The 17,493-nt window shown below is 55.7% G+C and overlaps 1 protein-coding gene across 2 annotated transcripts; it reads right to left on the reverse strand.

Moving 5' to 3' along the window:
• Nucleotides 1–898: 898 nt before the first annotated feature.
• Nucleotides 899–15,536, reverse strand: EXTL1 (exostosin like glycosyltransferase 1). Of its 2 annotated transcripts, XM_054499517.2 has the most exons (11): nucleotides 13,886–15,536; nucleotides 8,039–8,132; nucleotides 7,627–7,734; nucleotides 6,751–6,870; nucleotides 6,087–6,219; nucleotides 5,786–5,892; nucleotides 4,861–4,950; nucleotides 4,031–4,117; nucleotides 3,490–3,650; nucleotides 2,340–2,508; nucleotides 899–2,183 (listed from the first exon to the last, which is right to left on the reverse strand). In XM_054499517.2, the coding sequence occupies exons 1-11, from the start codon at nucleotides 14,662–14,664 to the stop codon at nucleotides 2,001–2,003; spliced, it is 2,031 nt and encodes a 676-aa protein (XP_054355492.1). In that variant the 5' UTR covers nucleotides 14,665–15,536; the 3' UTR covers nucleotides 899–2,000. The 2 variants fall into 2 exon arrangements, with proteins under 2 accessions (XP_054355492.1, XP_054355500.1); XM_054499525.2 differs by lacking the exon at nucleotides 7,627–7,734.
• Between the last annotated feature and the right edge of the window lie 1,957 nt (nucleotides 15,537–17,493).

Consider the following 17,493-nt stretch of genomic DNA (forward strand, 5'->3'; position numbering starts at 1 on the left):
GGAGGCTGAGGCAGGAGAATCGCTTGAACCGGTGAGGCAGAGGTTGCAGTGAGCTGAGATCACACCACTGCACTCCAGCCTGGGCGACAGCGCGAGACTCTAGCTTAAAAAAAAAAAAAAAGGAGACCATCACTGCTGTCCTGCATTCTTATAGATGAAAACACTGAGGCTCAGAGGTTGAATCGTTTTCCTGAAGTCACACAGCCAGTGCAGGCAGGTCTGGGATTTCTGCCTCATTTCGGTTGACCTTCCTCTACAGCAGGGTCTGGGGACCTGGTCTGGGCTACCTGTTGGTACAATACGAACCCCTGGGACCAGCAGTGCCCAGCCCATGGGTAAGGACATGCCAAGGCAGTTCAGTGTCCTGGGTGTCACACCTGTGATTGGAAAGATGCCTCTTTCACCTGGCTGGACCTGGCATCCAGCACCCTCCCCACCCTGGGAAGGCTGCCTGGGTCCCAGCTGTATGCTTTCCCACCCACCCTCAGTTCTTGACTCTGGGCCAGACTGCCTCTCCCCTACCTCTTTAATTTCCAGTCCGCCCTGTACCTCAAGCATCTCACAGCACCACGCCTCCCAAGGGTAACCCACTCTGCCACTCAGCTGTGACTGGCTCTAGGGAGGACCTGAGTCATCCAGGGGCCCGCCGAGGTCAAGCTGGGGGGTGGGGGTAGAAGGCCTTGGAGAGGCCTAAGGGGACAGTATGTTCCTGCCAGTGAGACAGTCACGGGAGTTTCCAGAGCTGCGAGGCCATCAAAGCAGGAAAACACCTGACACCCTGGACCTGGGCTGGACCCACCACCCTCACCCTCTGGAGTCGCACGCGCTCCCAGGCGAGCCCTGAGCCCTGAGCCCCTCCCTCGAGCAGCTGCTGTAAGGGTATTTATAGCCTGGAGCGTGAGGGGGCAAGGACACGCGCTTTATTTCGGAAGTGATAATTCCAGCTCCAGGTGGGTGAACCCCGGAGGACCTAGTGTCCCCCCCCAACTCCATTCTCACCTATACCGCTCGGGACAGTCCCTGCTCGCGCCCAGCCCACCTAGAAACAGTCCCTTCTTACTGAGTTCCAAGTGTGCAGGCGAAAGAGATGGGGCTGTTCTTCAGATTCCTCTTCCCAGCTTTCAGCCCCCGAGCTGCCCACAGCGCTCACCCTCCACATCCCGGTCGCCGTCTGGCCATGCGGTGAAGAGTGCGGCGCGACGCTGACCTCTAGTGGTCTTCCTCGGTAGTGCAGGGCAGACGGCCGAGGCTGAGCCGCGGGCCATGCGGGGAACAGGCCACTTGTTCCCATCCCGCTTTCCTCGCCCCACTCCTCGTTTACCCGCACCCCTCCGCTCCTTGGCTGAGGCTCAAGGATTGAGCCTGACAACCCAGGCGTCTTTGGGTAGCTGCCTTCCCCGGACTAGGAACCCTAGGAATGGGTGGCGGGGTGGGGCGAGGGCAGTTCTGTCTCTCCGCTCACCCTGTCCCGCCGCCGCCCTCATAGGGCCAGGCACGCAGTTAATGTCTGCCATCTATCTATTCGTCAAATATTTGCGGCACACCTGCCTAGCCAGAGAGAATAGGACACGACACGACCCGCGCCCCTCGGAGCTCGCAAGCCAGTCCTGGGGCCTGACCGTGCGGGAACCGCGGCAAACACTGGGCTGCGAAAGCGCAAAGGAGACCGAACCCATCGGGGGCGGGGGGTGTGGAGGGCCAGGCAAGTTCCTGGAGGAGGCAATGCTCTGAAAGACAAGCAGAAGTTAGCTGGGTGGAGAAGCGGAGAGCGGCGCTCCGGGCGCGGGGCTCACCCTCCGCAGAGGCTCCGCGGCTGAGGGCGGGCAGGAGAAGGTAAGGCCACGCCCCCCTGTTGTGACTGGCCAACCGGGGTCCGACGTGTGGGCCCGCTGGCTGCCATGATAGGTTCTCCGGTGTCCCAAGAGCGGAGCCCGCCGGCAGGCGCCGCGCCCCCTGGGAGCTGGGCTGGGACCTCTGCTGGGGTCTCCGCGGGTCGCCCCCTAGGGCTTCTCCAGGCTGCGGTACTTCTTGCGCTGCACGGACACCGGGTCCTTAAACAGCACCGGGTCCAGACGCAGACAAGAGGACAGCAAGGGCATGTGGCCGAACGCTGCCGCTATCTGGTTGATGCAGTCGGGGGCTGGGGCCTGCGGCTTTGACCTGGGCCCCGGGCCCCCAGGCGCCTAAGAGGGAAAGAAGCAATGCATTAACGGGCTTCTCTGCCCTTCCGAACTCCCCACGCCCGTGCAGCAAGAAAGACTGGAATTAGACAGAGGGAATCCTCTCCGGCATCCCCACCCAATCCCTGCCAGTTCCGACCAATCCCCCTCAGCCCTCACCAGTGGAGCAGCCTCCTGGCGCTGCTTGCCATAGGGCACCTTGATAGGGGGCAGCTTGGTGACTGCTGCTACTATGAAATTCATCAGGACGTCCACACAGGTGGGTGCCTCATCTGCCAGGGTCCTCAGAGCCTTGGGTAGGGAGTGAGTGAAGAGAGTGTGGTAATACCTGGGCAAGGGGAAAAGACAGGGAGAGGCTGCAGCCAAATCCATCCCCAGGCCCCGTTCTCCTCCCTCCCGACCTCACCTCTCCCTTTGACCCTCATCCCCAAGTCTCTGAGCCCTGGCTACCTCAGAGAGCTCCCATCCCTGGCGTGAACAGCTCTCCACTGTGCTGTGCCCCGTGGCTTATCTGCAGTCAGTGGTGTGTTCCCTGCCCTCTCCCTCACAGCTCCTTGGGCCCCCCATCCTTGGGCTCTGAGCGCTGAACTCAGAGCCAGAATTAGATGGGTTTGGATCAGCTGGTTTCAAAGCCATCAAACATAGAAGCCCAAAGAACAGTTGTGGATGAACCGGGCTGATACTGCTCCGGGTGAGCTCACTTCACACGGCCCTCAGACAGGCCAGCCTCATCTCGCAGACATTAGGTTATTCTTCACTCTACTGAGAATTCCCTGCAGAGCTCCTGAGTAATCTATAAGAGGTTCCAGGTTATGCATATTTGATTTAAACATGTTTAGGAACCCCTCTAAAGAGGTCTTACAGAATTCAGTCCCTGCCCCAAGACCGGAGCACTTCAGGCAGCTTCTGGAAGGCCTGGGATGTTCCCCAACTCATAACATCCACATTCATAAAGCATCAGGACTATTTTCTTGTCACCCCACCACCAGCAAACCCACACACTGCCCTTACTCACTGCATGGCTCTACTTAAAATAACAATAGCTACCATTTGTGGAACCTCTGTGCCAGGGACTTCATTTAATGTTCACACCAGCCCTGGGAGGTGAATCCATCCCATTTTACAGATGAGAAAACAAACTCTAGAGAAGCGAGGAGATTTGACCAGGATCCCACAGCTGGGAAGTGGCAGATCTCGGCCTTGAACCTGGATGCCTGGAGTCTAGGCCACCCTGCTCCATTCGGGGTGGGGGAGGGGGGATCTCTGGTCCTCTGATCCTCTGATCCCTGTGCAGGGTGGGGGTCTGTACCTATGGTAGAAGGCGGCTGTGGTGAGAACCATGGAGAATTCATTGGTCCTCTCAGCAGTGTAGCCCCAGCCACCATGGGCCTCGTCCCAGAAATGGCTCAACGTCAGGAAGCCCACCATCCGCTCTGGGAAGCTCTGCCACACCAGAAAGGCAAAGTCCACCTGGAGAGGGACTCAAGTGAGCTGTGAGGAAGGACCTTCTAAATGCCTAGAACATCCAGGAAAATGGAGGCAGGGGCAGTCTGGCTGAGGGGCCAGGGCAGGACTCAGGGGAGAGGGCGTGGGAGCCAAGACTTGGAATTGGCTGGAAGTGTGGCATGAAAGCTTCCAGGGGCCACAAAAACAATTTCTCAAAAGAGTCCGTGGAAAGCCTCAACGAGACTCCTAAAGAGGAGGCTGCCTGGCTTGCTGGGGTGGTTTCAAATGCAAGAGGCTGGACCTCATGACCTGGGGTCCCCTCAACCCTGGGAACCTGAGGGGCTGCCAGGGCCCTCTGGCTCTGTGTCTACCCACACTGGGCTTCTCTTGGGCCCAGCCCTCACCTCACTTGTGGAAAGACTGCTGCGGGCATCGAGGCTGAGGATGGCATCTGTTCTGATGGTGCTATATGGGTAGAAGCGATCACTAACCTGCAGGGAGCGGGGGAGGGGGACTCAGCCATTGGAACCTTCCCCCAACCCCCATCCAATAAGTAGGAGCCATTCAGGCACAGTGTAGACACCTGGGCCATGAATAAAGCCTCCCTTCTGGCACAGTGTAGACACCTGGGACTCGAATATGGCAAGCCTGTGCAGAGCTCGTTTTGGGATCTGGGCAACTCATATGACCTCTTCGGATTTCAGTTTCCCCTTTGGGCAAATGGAGCAGTTGGTCTCTAGGGGCCCTTCCACTTTTGACATCTTGGGATTCCTCCATTGTCATATTGTCGCATCAATTCTGGGAGGAGTTGTCAAACATCCCTCATTTGAAAGAAACAGATCTAGAGAGACGAAGGGACTTGCCCACAACCATGCGGCAGGCAGGTGGTTCACACCAACCACGGTTCCCAGAAGCCTCCCCTTCCTGGCCCCGTGTGCTGCCCTTGGTCCGTATTTTCTCAAGATCCCGGGTTTCTCCTCTGTTCCTCATCTGAGATATCAGCGCACTCCTCTGTCTTCCCCCATCACGTAAGAACCAGTGCTCTGGAAGCACAGTTCACAGGGACCAGGGAGGGAAGAGAATCATTACTATTAGCCCTGTGGCTGAAACCTACTGTGTCACTCTTCAGGCCCAACTGAGGCTCAGGCCCAGGTATTCATAAAACACCCCATGGGTGCCCTCCCCCAGCTCCCAGCATGGGCCCACCCCTTTCATGGCTGTCCTCATCCCTTACCTTCCTGTGCCCATCAATGACTGTCAAGGGCACGGCTGTCTCCGGCCACCTGGATGGGAGTGGCCTCTCATTGCTCCAGAGAACCAAGATCTAGAGGATAGGGGGTTGTTCCTGAAGTCTGGGGTCTGGGGCAGAAGGCGGGTTGCGAGGGGCAGGAGTGATCTTTCTCAAGGTGGAAGACGTTTGAGAAGTCAGCTTTATAAACTGCACATGGGAGAAGGGTTTTAGTTGGATCCATGGTCCTTTCACCACTGCTCTGTCCTTGCCTCTGGGCTTGTAGAAGGCAGGGATTCTGATGACATGAGGGTAGTGACCTGTGGCTTTAGAACTCAAGAGAGTTGTCTGTGGTAGTCCCTAGCCTGGGCCCTGACTCCATGCTCCATCCCCATCTTTTCTCGAAGCCTTCATTCTCTTCCTCAGGCTCTTTTATGACTCCCAGCCCAGCTCAATGGCCTGTTTGGAGCCCTCCTGTGTGCACCCTGGCTCAGCTAACTGCTTCACTTCCTCTACAAGGACTCTTAGTAATCTATCTGGCTTCTCTAGAAGTAAGATTAGACAGTCTGTGTGCTGGAAAATGCTAACCCAGTCTGAATCTCTGGGCAGAATCCTTCCTTCCTTTTTATCTGCTCAGCCTTAAGCCCAGGGCCTAGTGCTCAGAAAATGACTGCTGAGTCAAGGAATGAATGTTTCCTTCTCCAGCCTCCCCAAGAGACATCTGCTTTTCACGTGGCTTCATCAATTTCCATGGGGAAAAGGCAACAGAATCTTGGGACTTATAGAAGAAGGCAGCAAGAACACTTGGAAATCTTCCCCGTGCCTTCCCTCAAATAGTGGTCATCTTTGGGGGTCTGGAAGTCATCAGGGCCCTGCCCTGTCCCTTACCCCCACCCTGGATCCCAGGACTCCAGCTGGGAAGGGGGCAGACCTGGGCACAGTGCTGGGAGCCTGCCACCGCCTGGATGAGCTTCAGAGGGGGCTGGCCTGGGGGCGCCACCCAGATCAGGGCGCTGAATCTGCCCTCAGGGCGGGAGCCTGGGGGAATGAGACACAGGCTATTAGAGTGGGAGGGAACAGAACCCCATGAAGAGTGACCTGAGTAGGGAATCCCAGGGGCCAGGAGAAATGTCGGGGCTTGGGAAGGGTCTTGGTGGGGCTCTCCAGATGAGGCTGGGGCAGCCCTGGGTAGAGCTGAGGGGACTTCAGGTTGTCCCATCCCCAGGGCATACCCTGTTGCAGGTGGTAGAAGGGGAAGTCCTGGGGGCTTGTAGAAAAAGTAGACAGGGCCAGGAGTGCCCCTGGGGGGCTGTTCCACAGCAGTGAGGGGTGAGCTGATGTTCCAAAGATCCGGTCCTGAATAACCTGAAATGAGAGAGGAGCTGAGCAGAGCGAGTGGCCTGTGTGACCATGGCCACACCTCCCCTTCCAGGCTCTGGGGAGGGTGGCAGCTGCATCACCAGACCCCTGGGGTCAGAAGCTGAGGTCTAGAGTAGGGGGCACTCCATGATGTTGCTCCAGAGGTGGGAGATGGTGGCAGGGTCACTGCTTCCCCTTCCTTCCTCACTTATGACAGATGTCACTAATGGGTCATGACATTCTTTCAGGAATCAGAATCCCTCCCAACATAGCACCCGAGGCAGCCGTCGGCGGTCAAATGGCATTGGTGCATGCTTTGAAATCTATTTGCCACAGCGGTCTTCTCTAAAGATGGGGAAACTGAGGCCAAGATTGGAGAAGAAACTTGCCCCAAATCTCACAGCCAAGTCTCAGATTCATCCCAGGACCATCTTCAAGGGCGGGGGTCCCCAAACACTGGGGCAGAGAAGTATGGAGAGGTGACAGGGATGAAGCAGGAGTCAAGGGCCAGGACCCCCATCAGGTGAGCCCCCTCACCTCCAGAGTGGTATGGATGACCTTCTCCACTGAGGAGAAGTAGGCATCCCATAGAAACTGGGTCTGCTGACGCAGGGCGAGGACCCGTGCAGGGGACATCTCCTGGAGGGCAGCCAGGACCTGGGGCAGAGAGGGAGAAAAGTGCCAGGTAATAGAGCAATTTTCAGCCCAGGAGGTTGAGGCTGCAGTGAGCCATATTCATGCCACTGCACTCCAGCCTGAGCAACAGAGCAAGATCCTATCTCAAAAAAAAGAAGCATTCAGAGGTCACACAGAGTTGGGTCTGAATGCCACTTGGTAACCAAGTGACTGTGGTCGAGCTATTTAATCTGAGTATTTGCTCATTAATTGCTTAGTACATTGTAGAGGCTCAATTAAAAAAATGGTAATTACTATTAACCCCTTCTACCATTCTCAGGGGATTCAAGGCAGGTCACACATAGATTTTTCAGAGCTGGACAAAATTAGTTTCATCAGATGGAAAAGTCGCCATGCATTTTGCTTTCCCACTCCAGTCCCCATGGAGGCGCTCTGAGTTTGAATTTTTTTGTAGCCTTCCCCTAAATTGGTATTTAAGCAGTCACAGGCCATTGGAGCTGGGCCCATGGGGATTGTCTGGTCTAGCTCATCCTATTGTAGAGATGGGAAAACTGAGGCTGGAAGAGGATCAGGACTTGCTCTCAGAACCCTTAGGAATCTCTAGCTCCATCAGATCCTCTGGGAGCCCCAGAGGGGAGACTTGGTGCTAGGAGAAATTCACCAGTATCCATAGAAGGCAGATAGGAATGAGGACTGAGGCCAACCTCCATCCAGGATTCTGGGTCCCTCCCCTGTCGTGGGTCCAGTTCCCACCCTGTGGGCAGGGCTCTGAGCTACCTGAAGCGGGAGCCTCTCATCAGCTACGATGGCTGCCTTGGTCCAGTCGATGACCTCGGAGAAGGGCAGCTCCCAGCGGGGGCTGAGAAGCACTGGGATGCAGCCGGCCTGGGGGGCGGGGAGGTCACGGGGGAGCCCAGCCCCACCCTGCACATACTCACCCCCCGCCCAGTTCCAAGTCAGTAGCTGCTGCTGTTGGGGGCAAGGGGCAAAGAGGACAGGAACATGGGGTTTTTCAGGGAGGGGAGGTTATGGTTGTTCTGCAGAGGGTGCAGTGAATGGAGTAAAGGAGTCCAGGAGTAAAGGAGCAGGCAGCTTACTGCCCCTTCTCATTGGCCTGGACCCAGAGTACCCTGCCAGCTCATGAGTGCTGGGCAACAGTGGACAGGTGATGCTCGAATTGGGGTTGTACCTGCAGGGCTTGGAGGAAGCGCGAGGCAGCCTCGGGACGGTGGCCAGAGATGAGGCAGAAGGTGGCATTGGGCAACGTCTCCTGGTGCTGGGTCCTAAAGAGGCACATGGGGAGGTCCCACCACACATGAGCCTGGACAGTGCCCTTCGCCCCCCGGGCTCCCTCAATGGGAGCACCCCACCCCTGCACCCCACACCTACACTCCCAAATGTGTAAACCCACTCATGCATATGCACAGCCGCACACTGACGCACTAACACAAACACAACCCTCACACCGGCCACGAATCTGTGGTTGGACTAGGAGGCAGGAGCCCTGCATTCTAGCTCTGCCTCTGCCCTCAGTGGCCTTAGACACCTCCCTTGCCTTTCTCTGGCCTCAGTTTCGTCATCTGTAAAATGGGAGGCAGAGGACGCTGATGTTTCCGAGGCCCTGCCTGACTTAGACATGCACATCTGCCCTCCCCCACTCGGCCACAGGCAGACTTTCAGCACCCCTTGCCTGCGTGGCCTCTGAGCCCAGCCCTCCCCGACACTTAAAGCCAGGCCCGTGAAAGGCTCCTCTGTCATGAGGTGGGCTGGGCCCCCAGCCTGGAACCACACAGGAAACTGCTGCCCAGAGGCCCCCTGGCCCAGAGGACAGGCTCCCTCTGTTTCTCCCACCTACCCCCTCCACCGCCCTAGCCCAGGGTCACACTCAGGCTGTGTGTGCCTGTGGGGGAGGGCAGGAGTCCCAGCCTCCTTAGAGCCAGCTCAGCAATTGTCCACCCAGGGGACCATTGCCTGTGACCCAGCCGGGGGAGGGATAAAGGGAGGGACCAGGACACAGGCCTGCTCAGTGTGGGACTCATGACTAGGGCCCAGCGGGTCCTAGGACCCTCCTCAGTTACAGCCTGTTTGGCTCTGAGCCTGAACCTCCAAGAAGCAGACCCGGGAGTACTTAGGCAGCCTCGGGGCCATGCCCCATTGAACAGATGGGGAAACTGAGGCCCAGAGAGACCCAAGGACTGGCTCAGGGTCACAGATAGGGTTGGGGTGGAGCTGGGACTAGAGCAGAGATGTGCCAGCTCCTGACCCCGAGTTATCTGAACCACCCCAGAGCTGCTGCTTTAGGGGTCTTCCAGGGGACCCCAGCCTTCTTTGTCCTCCCTCTATGCTTAAGTGTCCACCAGGCCCTCCCTGGAAGAAGCCACAAGTAAGCATCGGGACACCCTTCACCTCATGAAAAGCCACAGCAGAAGCCAACCAGGTACAGCCCGCTTCACCCCTAAGTCAACCTCTAAGGAACTGAAAACCTCTAGGTTAAGGCTGAATCAACTGCACCACTGAGCCTTAACCTCCCTTGATCCTCTCTGCCTTTAAGATCCCTTCTCCCTCACGTTGGAGGGCCCCTCCCTGCCTTGTCAGCCTGAGGAGGTCTCCTACTCATCTTTTTCTTCTGAGACAAGCTCTTGCTCTGTCACCCAGCCTGGAGTGCCGTGGTGCCGTCACAGCTCACTGCAGCCTCGACTTCCCAGGATCAAGCAATTCTCCTGCCTCAGCCTCTGGAGTAGTTGGGAGTACAGGCACGTGCTGGCTTTTTTTTTTTTTTTTTTAGAGATGGGGTCTCTCTGTGTTGCCCAGGCTGTCTCAAACTCCTGGCCTCAAGTGATCCTCCTGCCTCAGTCTCCCAAAGTGTTGAGATTACAGACATAAGCCACCACACCTGGCCTTCTCCTACGCTGTCTTAACGTCTAAGCTGAAACATCACCTCCTCTGGGAAACCCTCCTTGATCTCTTCAGAGATGGCTCTTTCTGCTCCCACCTCCCAGCGGACTGCAGTAGTAATGATCCAAGCTAACCTATATTGAGTATGTACTTTGCTCCAGGCACTGTTCTAAGTGCTTTACATGTATTAACTCAGTTAATTCTCACAGCATCTCTATGAGATAGGAGGGGAGGTATGCACTGTTATTATCTCATTTTACAGATGAGAAAACTGAAGCCCAAAGAGGTCACACAGCTCTTGAGTAGAGGAGCCAGGGAGGCAGCTGGTGCAGCCTCTCTCTGCTTAACAATGTGTGTCAAACAATTGACTTGCCTGTCTCTCCTACAAGGCTGAGCTCCTTGAGGATGGGGCTGTACCTCCCTCATCTCAGTATCTCTAGGGCATAGCAGAGTGCCTGGTGGAGAATGGGAGCTCAGTGGGTGCTGCCAAATGCTCAATGAGACACTAGGGAATAGATCTGGGACCAAGAGACCAGGTATCTGGGAGGTCAATTTCAGCAGAAATTCTAGTGATGGAGCTGGCTGAGCGTGCAGCCAGTGGGTGGTCTTTGGAGGTGGTGAGTTCCCCATCAGTAAAGGTAAATAAGTAGAGACTGGATGAGCACCTTTGGCGGGGAACAGGGAGTGTGTTACAGAGGAAACTTGTGCATCTATGTGGTGACCACTGAAGAAGTCTTAGGCTTCTGTGACCACGTAAGGTACCTGCCATAGACTCAGGGCCTCAGTGCCCAAGGGTGGTCAGCGTGGCCGTGCCCATGGCCTCAGTGCTCTGCTGGGGCCTGGCCATAGGCAGGGCTGCATTGTGACTTCCATGCGCCCTACTAGGCACTTTGGCCTTCACAGTCTCTCCTGCCATAAAAAAAGAATATAGTTGATAACTGTGTTGGTATAAAAACAAGCAATATTATATATTAAAACATTTTCTGCTGGGCACCGTGGCTCATGCCTGTACTCTCAGCACTTTGGGAGGCCGAGGCAGGCAGATCATTTGAAGTCAGGAGTTTGAGACCAGCCTGACCAACAAGGTGAAACCCCATCTCTACTAAAAATACAAAAATTAGCTGGGTGTAGTGGCGTGTGCCTGTAATCCCAGCTACTCGGGAGGCCGAGGCAGGGGAATCGCTTGAACCCAGGAAGTGGAGGTTGCAGTGAGCCAAGATTGTGCCACTGCACTCCAGCCTGGGTGACAGAGCAAGACTTCGTCTCAAAAAAAAAAAAAATTTTTTTTCTTCTACCTGAAAGTTCATTTTTAATTCTGCCTTTTTTTTTTTTTTGAAACAGATTCTCTCTCACTCTGCTGCCCAGGCTGGAGTGCAGTGGCATGATCTCAGCTCATTGTAGCCTTGACCCCCTGGGCTCAAGTGATCCTCTCACTTCAGCCTCCCAAGTAGCTGGAACTACAGGCTTGCACCACCACACCCAGCTAATGTTTGTAATTTTTGTAGAGACAGGGTCTCACCATGTTGCCTAAGCTCAGGCGATCCACCCGCCTCAGCCTCCCAAAGTGCTGGGATCACAGGTGTGAGCCACTGTGCCCAGCCCTGATTTTCAAAAAATGAAAATATTTTCATGAGCCTATAAAAGTATCATGGGCCCTAGGTACTGACTGTGCCCCTTGTTCCCAACGGATACAGCCTGGGGGACTTTGAAGCATGCGTCAAATTTATGGTAAAAAATGGGGGAGAATATACATATTGCTTGTACACACGCAGAGTTTCTCAGAAAAGACACATAAGAAACTGGAAGCAGTGTTTGGCTCCAGGCAGGAAAACTGGGTGGCCGAGAGACAGGGATAGAAGGGAGGCTTTTCACTCTATGCCCTTTTGTGCCTTTGGAATTTTGTACCATGTGAATGAATTACCTATTCATAAAAATGAATAAATAACAATTTGAATGGGTGGAGATTTATTCCAAAGCAACAAGAGACCGTTCAACCAAGGTGGAAAAACATGGGCTTTGGAGCCAGAAGTACAGGGTTGAATCCCAACTCCACTGCTTCCAAGCGCCTGATTAGAAAAGTGAGGGGCCCATGGAGAAGAGGGAACCTTGTCACCCTGGGCTACTCCACCTTTCTGGGCCTCAATTTTCCATTCCCTGAAATGGAGATAATAATACCTCCCTTGAAGGGTGCATGACAGGATCAGCAGTGACTTACATAAAGTGCCTGGCACAGCACCTGGCCCAAGCCAGGCACTCCTCAAATGTAGCCTCCTCTCCTTCCCACTCTCGCAGGGCTGAGTGAATGTGGGGCGGTGGCAGGGACTGTGAATGGCCTCTTTCTCTGGCCGGGACTTGTTTATTCAGGCTATCTCTCTCACTCTGTCCCTACGCTGTCTGGCCCAGGCAGCTGCCTGGCATTTCGGAGAAACTGAGGTTCAAACCACTCCAGAGATGACAAGTCCTGTCACCTTTAGGGAGGCTGAGGCCAAAGACAAAACTTGAAGGTCAGAGTCCAAGGCTGCCAAGCTTCGTCCCTGGGAAATAAACTTACCAAAAATGCTACTCAGAGGGTTACCATGCTAATTAGAAAACCGTGGCCGGCTGTGGTCAATTTCAGATCCGTTAGTAAACATTTAATGAGCACCTACCTGCTGTGTGCAGTTCCCTAACTTCCAGTTTCTCAAGGAAGTTCAGACTGAAATCACTTTCAGGTTCATCAGTAATGAACTGTGCTTAGCGGTAACTAAAGTCAGCTGAAAAAAGAACTTCCTGCAAGCAAGAGCACCTGAGTGCCTCATCGGAAAAGTGAGGGAGGGCATGGCAAAGGGAGAGCCTTGTCGCCCAAAGTGAGCTTCTGCCTGAGCGCTGAGCTGCAGGGGCTTGGGGGAGATCCCTGACTTGTCAGGCTCCTGCCTTGGAGACCACTAGGGATAGGTCCCGGCAAAAGGACACTGGGGCTGACCGGGACAAGTCCATTCTTACTCCTGGCTGTGAGGACTCCCTGGAGGCCTCCATGTACCTTCAGGAAGCGGAAGGATCCCATTCCCACAAGAGCCCTTTGGCCTAGAGAAGTCCCAGGAGCCCCAAGCAGAGGCAAGAATTCCTGGGAGGGAGTGGAGCTCAGAATAGCTGATGTTGTTCGAGCAGAGAATAGGGAGAGAGACCTGAGGGAGGAGCAAAGGGCGGATACCAGAGTGACAGTTCCCGACTCAGGTCGGCCCTGGGAGAGGGTGGGATACAGAAGGAACCCTCTGCCACCAGGGCCCTGGACAACCTCAGCAGGACTCCCATTCTTGCCTGCCCAGCTAGCCTTTAGAGGCTGCTGGCCTGCTGGGGACACAGAGGGTTAGCGTGCTTAGGGGATAACTATCACCTGAGGCACATCACCCCAGCTAGCCCAGGTGGAAAGAGTTTCTGTACAAGCTCACCACATCCCACAGGCCCCTTATATATGTCAAGGGCCTCTCACTGGCAGGAAATTCTTCTTTAGATCTGACCGATGTCATATTTGCTATAACCTAAGGCTCTTTCCGTGAGAGGTTAATCCCCAAAATTAGACACAGGAGCAGCTTCCAGCTGTGACTGTGAGGCCCTTCTGAGGCATTTGATGAGGTTGATCATAAACTTCTGCTTAAAACTCAGAATTCTCATACTGAAGGCTTTGGACATAGGCAATTCTGGATCAAAATACTGGCTCTTTCCGGCTGGGTGGCCTCAGAAAAATTACTTAACCTGTCTGAGCTTTCGTGCCTGGTACACAAACACTTAAATGCTAACAACTAGCATATTTTACTATAATCATTATTTATATAAGTGCTTAGCACAGAGTAAGCACTATACAAGTGTATGTGGGAAAAAAAAATATTAGGGTAGGAGGTTTGGAATGAGTCGTGTTTTATGTTTTGAAATATCCCCAGGGGAGAATTCCAAAACCTACCTTAGACACCCCTTGCTTCAAGTCCCCATCTTAATGGAAGTGCTCTCTGCCATCTAACCTGGCTCCCTCCTGCTGCAGCTGAGGCCTAAGTCTGCCAGGACTACCTGGTTCTCCCATCTCAGTCCTGCCTTCTACCCTCGTCTCTGGGCTTGCGTCTATTCCAGCCCCCTCCCATCCAGCCCCCAAGGCAAAAGGTTTACTTACTGCCCAGGTCCAGGGTCCTGCTCACAGCGCCCATCCCAGGGGCAGGTAGAGGAGCCGGTGTCTGCTGTGCGCCACCCACCCCTCTCCTCTTCCAGGGCCAGCAGGGCTACCCCGGGCTGGGGGCTGTGTTGCCGCAGCTGGCCAGGAGCCCCACCTCGCAACGGGTGGGCTTCAGGGAGAAAAGGGAGGGCCACATCAAAGCCGGGCCGGAAGGAGTCCACTGTGGGGCTGGCCTCAGCCACCATAGCCTGTCCCAGCTGAAAGGTCCTGGGGCAGGCAGCTGGGTAGAGACGGAGGACCAGATGGTTCCTGCCCCTGTTCCATTGCAGAGGCATTGAGCTGCACTCTCCAGTCTGGGCGTCCAGGCTGAGGAGGAGGAGGAGGCAGGCCCCAGCAGGGCTGAATGTGTGGAAGCGAGAGCCCTCAATGGAAGCCAGGATCCTGCGATGAGTCTCAGAGATGGGTCCAACCGCTGGGTACATGAATACCTTAAGGCCATCGCCCCTGCACTTTGAGGTATCAAAGCAGGCTTCCCAGTTGCAGCTGCCACCATGAGGGGCTTGAGGAGGTGAAGCGGTATCTTCTGGGAGCTCTCTAGGCTGGGAGAAGCTCTGCAGGAGCTCTGCGTCCAGCCAGCGGGGCCAGCCTTGGGAAGCCCCGGGCCGAGGTCTGGGAGGCAATGCCAGGCGGAGAAGGGAGAAGCCTCCCAGCAGGACAAGCAGGAGCCAGGAGGCTGACAGTGCCAGCCAGAGGGACTTTCTTCTCCTCCACGACTGCATGTGGCCACCCACAGTCGGGGCTGGGGAAGCTGGGAAGCCTCTGCCAGCAAGCAGGAAGAGCAGGGCCTGGGGCAGGAGACCAGAGCTGGGACCGACCTGCTAGTCCTGCGCTGTCATTGTACAGATGGGAAGACTGAGGCTCATCGAGACCAGGCCGCCTGTCTAAGGTCAGATAATGAGTCACCAGCTAGGCAGGAGGAGGCCAGGTGGGACCCAGCTTGCTGGCCTGGCCCCCCTGCTCTCAGGACTCTGCCTTCTCGGCCTTTGGACAAACCAAGCCAGCCTTTTCCCTCCCAGCAAGGACCCCTGCCCCTGAGCACTGCTCTGGCTGATGCAACCCCTGTCCAGAATGCAGGGCCGTGTCCCCCTGCCCTCTTGGCTGCACCCCTTGACCTTGCCCTCAACTGAGAGGAGGGCTGTCTGCCAGGCCATGGGGACCAGTCAGAGCTCCCACAGGAGGTGGCTTGGCCAGGGACAGGCTGGAGGGAGCTGGGCTGGTCTTCCCACTCCTCCCCTTGCCTGAGCAGCCCTGGCTGCCCCTGTGCCCGCTGGCAGACACTCCTGGGCTGTGGCCCCTGTGGCTGGGGCTAAAATTAGACCCTGCATCCCATGTGGATCATCGGAGTCAGCTGAGGTCACAGCCTGGGTGCAGCCGGTGTCCCCCGCCTTGGAGGGCCAGGCGGGCTCGGGGTCCTGGTCCTTATCCACTCTGCCGCTGCACCAGCTCAGGAAGTGCAGCCCCTCTTTCCTGCAGCCCAGCAGCTGCCCTGCACCATCTGGCTTGGAGCTATCACAGTGCAGAGGCCAGGGCCGCTGTGCCAAGCCCCCCAAACCCTATGGTGTCTCCTCCCATCCCTCTCCAGTCGGCATCTGGCCCATCCTGATCTCTTTCCTTAGCAGCAGCCTGGCTCCTCCCCTGCCAGCCCTGATTCGCTCCTGGCTGGGAGGCAGGGTCTCCATTTAACCCCTTCCAAACCAGTTTCCTCAATTGCTAATCCAATCAGCAAGTACTGCAACTCACAGCTGGCCATGAGCTATCGCAGCCTCTGTCTCTCAGTCCTCCAGCCACCCTCCAAGGCAGAGATTTACCTGTCATTTCTTACAGATGAGGAAAGCTCAGAGAGGGGATGAACTCTTCCTAAGGTGACCCAGCTAAGAAGTGGCAGGGTGGGGATTTCAATCCTGAGCTCCTGATCGTTGGTCACCCCAGCTGTGGGCCCCGTGGCTGGAGCAAAAACTAGACCCTGCACCTGCTGTGGGCCATCAGAGTCAGTGGAGGTCAGAGCCTGAGTGTGAGGAATCTCCGAATCGGCAGATGAGAAGGTCAACAGATGAGACGAGTGAGGAGTTAAGGGGTGGGGGTGGAGGAATTGGGTAAGGTGCCCCCAACTGTCCCCAGGATTGGTCTCTCCTCCTTCAGCAGCGCCACCCCCAATCTCCTCCAATTCCCAGCCTTTTGCTCCAGTCCTTATGGAAAGTTCTTCCTGCACTTGACTCTTCCATAGTCCAGGCCCCATGGAGGGATTTCCCCGGTCAGTGCCCTGTGAGGGGAGTCAGGAGTGGGTGATGTCAGCTACTGAGGAATCTCTGGGGTGACAGGGGAGACACACTCTGGCCATGAGGAGTTCTGGGCTGATGAGGGAAGGCACAGGGAGTGGGCAGACTTGAGTGGGTTCTGCCTCTTCCCCTGACTGCCTTGGGGGTGTTGGGCCTCTGTCCCCTTATCTCTGGGATGGGCATAATGTCAGCCAGGAATGGGTTGCCGGGTTGACGCAGGCCTGTCCCCTGGGGTCCCTCAACAGGTGGTGGCCTCCTTTCCCCTGCGTGCCTCCCTTTGATCTTGGAGGGCTGCTGATCAGACCAGGGAGCCACCATGGGATGTTTTGCCCTTGGTGAGCAGCCAGTGTAAGAGTCCTAAAAATGGCCAACAAAGGGGACACTGGCCTCTTGGCACTAATGGCTCAGCCACTCGGTGATGAACTGCAGTTCCTACATACCTCAGTCCTCCCACACTGAGAGGCACACACAAAGGCCACTGTCTGCTTTGTACGCCCCCCCTTTCACCGTGCCCAGCCAACTCCTCATCCTGCAGGAGTCAGCTGAAAGCTCCCTCCCCACAGGAAGCTTCTCCAATGCTCCACAGGCTGGGTTAGAGCCTCCCTCTAGGTCCTCATGTCAGTCCTTCATCCCTCTATCCCCATACACAGTCATCCATTCATCTAACAAACACTTATGAGTGTTGAATATGGGCCAGGTTCTGAGCTAGGCCAGGGGACACAACCCTGAGTAAGAGTAATCATAGCTGACACTCGTATTGCACTTACTGTGTGCCAAGCATCTCTCTTTTGTATCAGCTCGTTTCATCCTTGCCCCAACCCTAGGAGGGAGAAACTGTGGTGATCCACATTTTACAGTTGAGAAAACTGAGGCCGAGGGAGCTTAAGTAATTTGCCTAAATTCTCACGGCTTAGCCAGGACGTGGACCCAGGTAGTGTACTCCTATAGCCGCTGCACCATTCCAGCTCCCAACAGGGAGGGAGACAGACGCATCCCCACCCTCCAGAGCTCGCTGTCCTGGAGAAGACAATTACAGAACTAGGCAATTGCAGGCAATTACAGAATGAGGGGAGGGGACCCTGAGAGTACACAGAGGGGCTGCCTAGCCCAGGGGGCCAGAGAAGGCTTCAGAGGAAGTGATAGCTACCCTAAGACCTGAAAGAGAGCAATGTGGTTTTTAGAAAAATCACTGTGGCTGTCTGTGTGGGATCAGACAGGAAATGGCAGGACTGGAGGCAGGGACAGCTTTTTGACTGGTCTGTCACCCCACAA

This window comes from Pongo pygmaeus, chromosome 1, assembly GCF_028885625.2.
Source record: "Pongo pygmaeus isolate AG05252 chromosome 1, NHGRI_mPonPyg2-v2.0_pri, whole genome shotgun sequence".
NCBI lineage: Eukaryota > Metazoa > Chordata > Mammalia > Primates > Hominidae > Pongo > Pongo pygmaeus.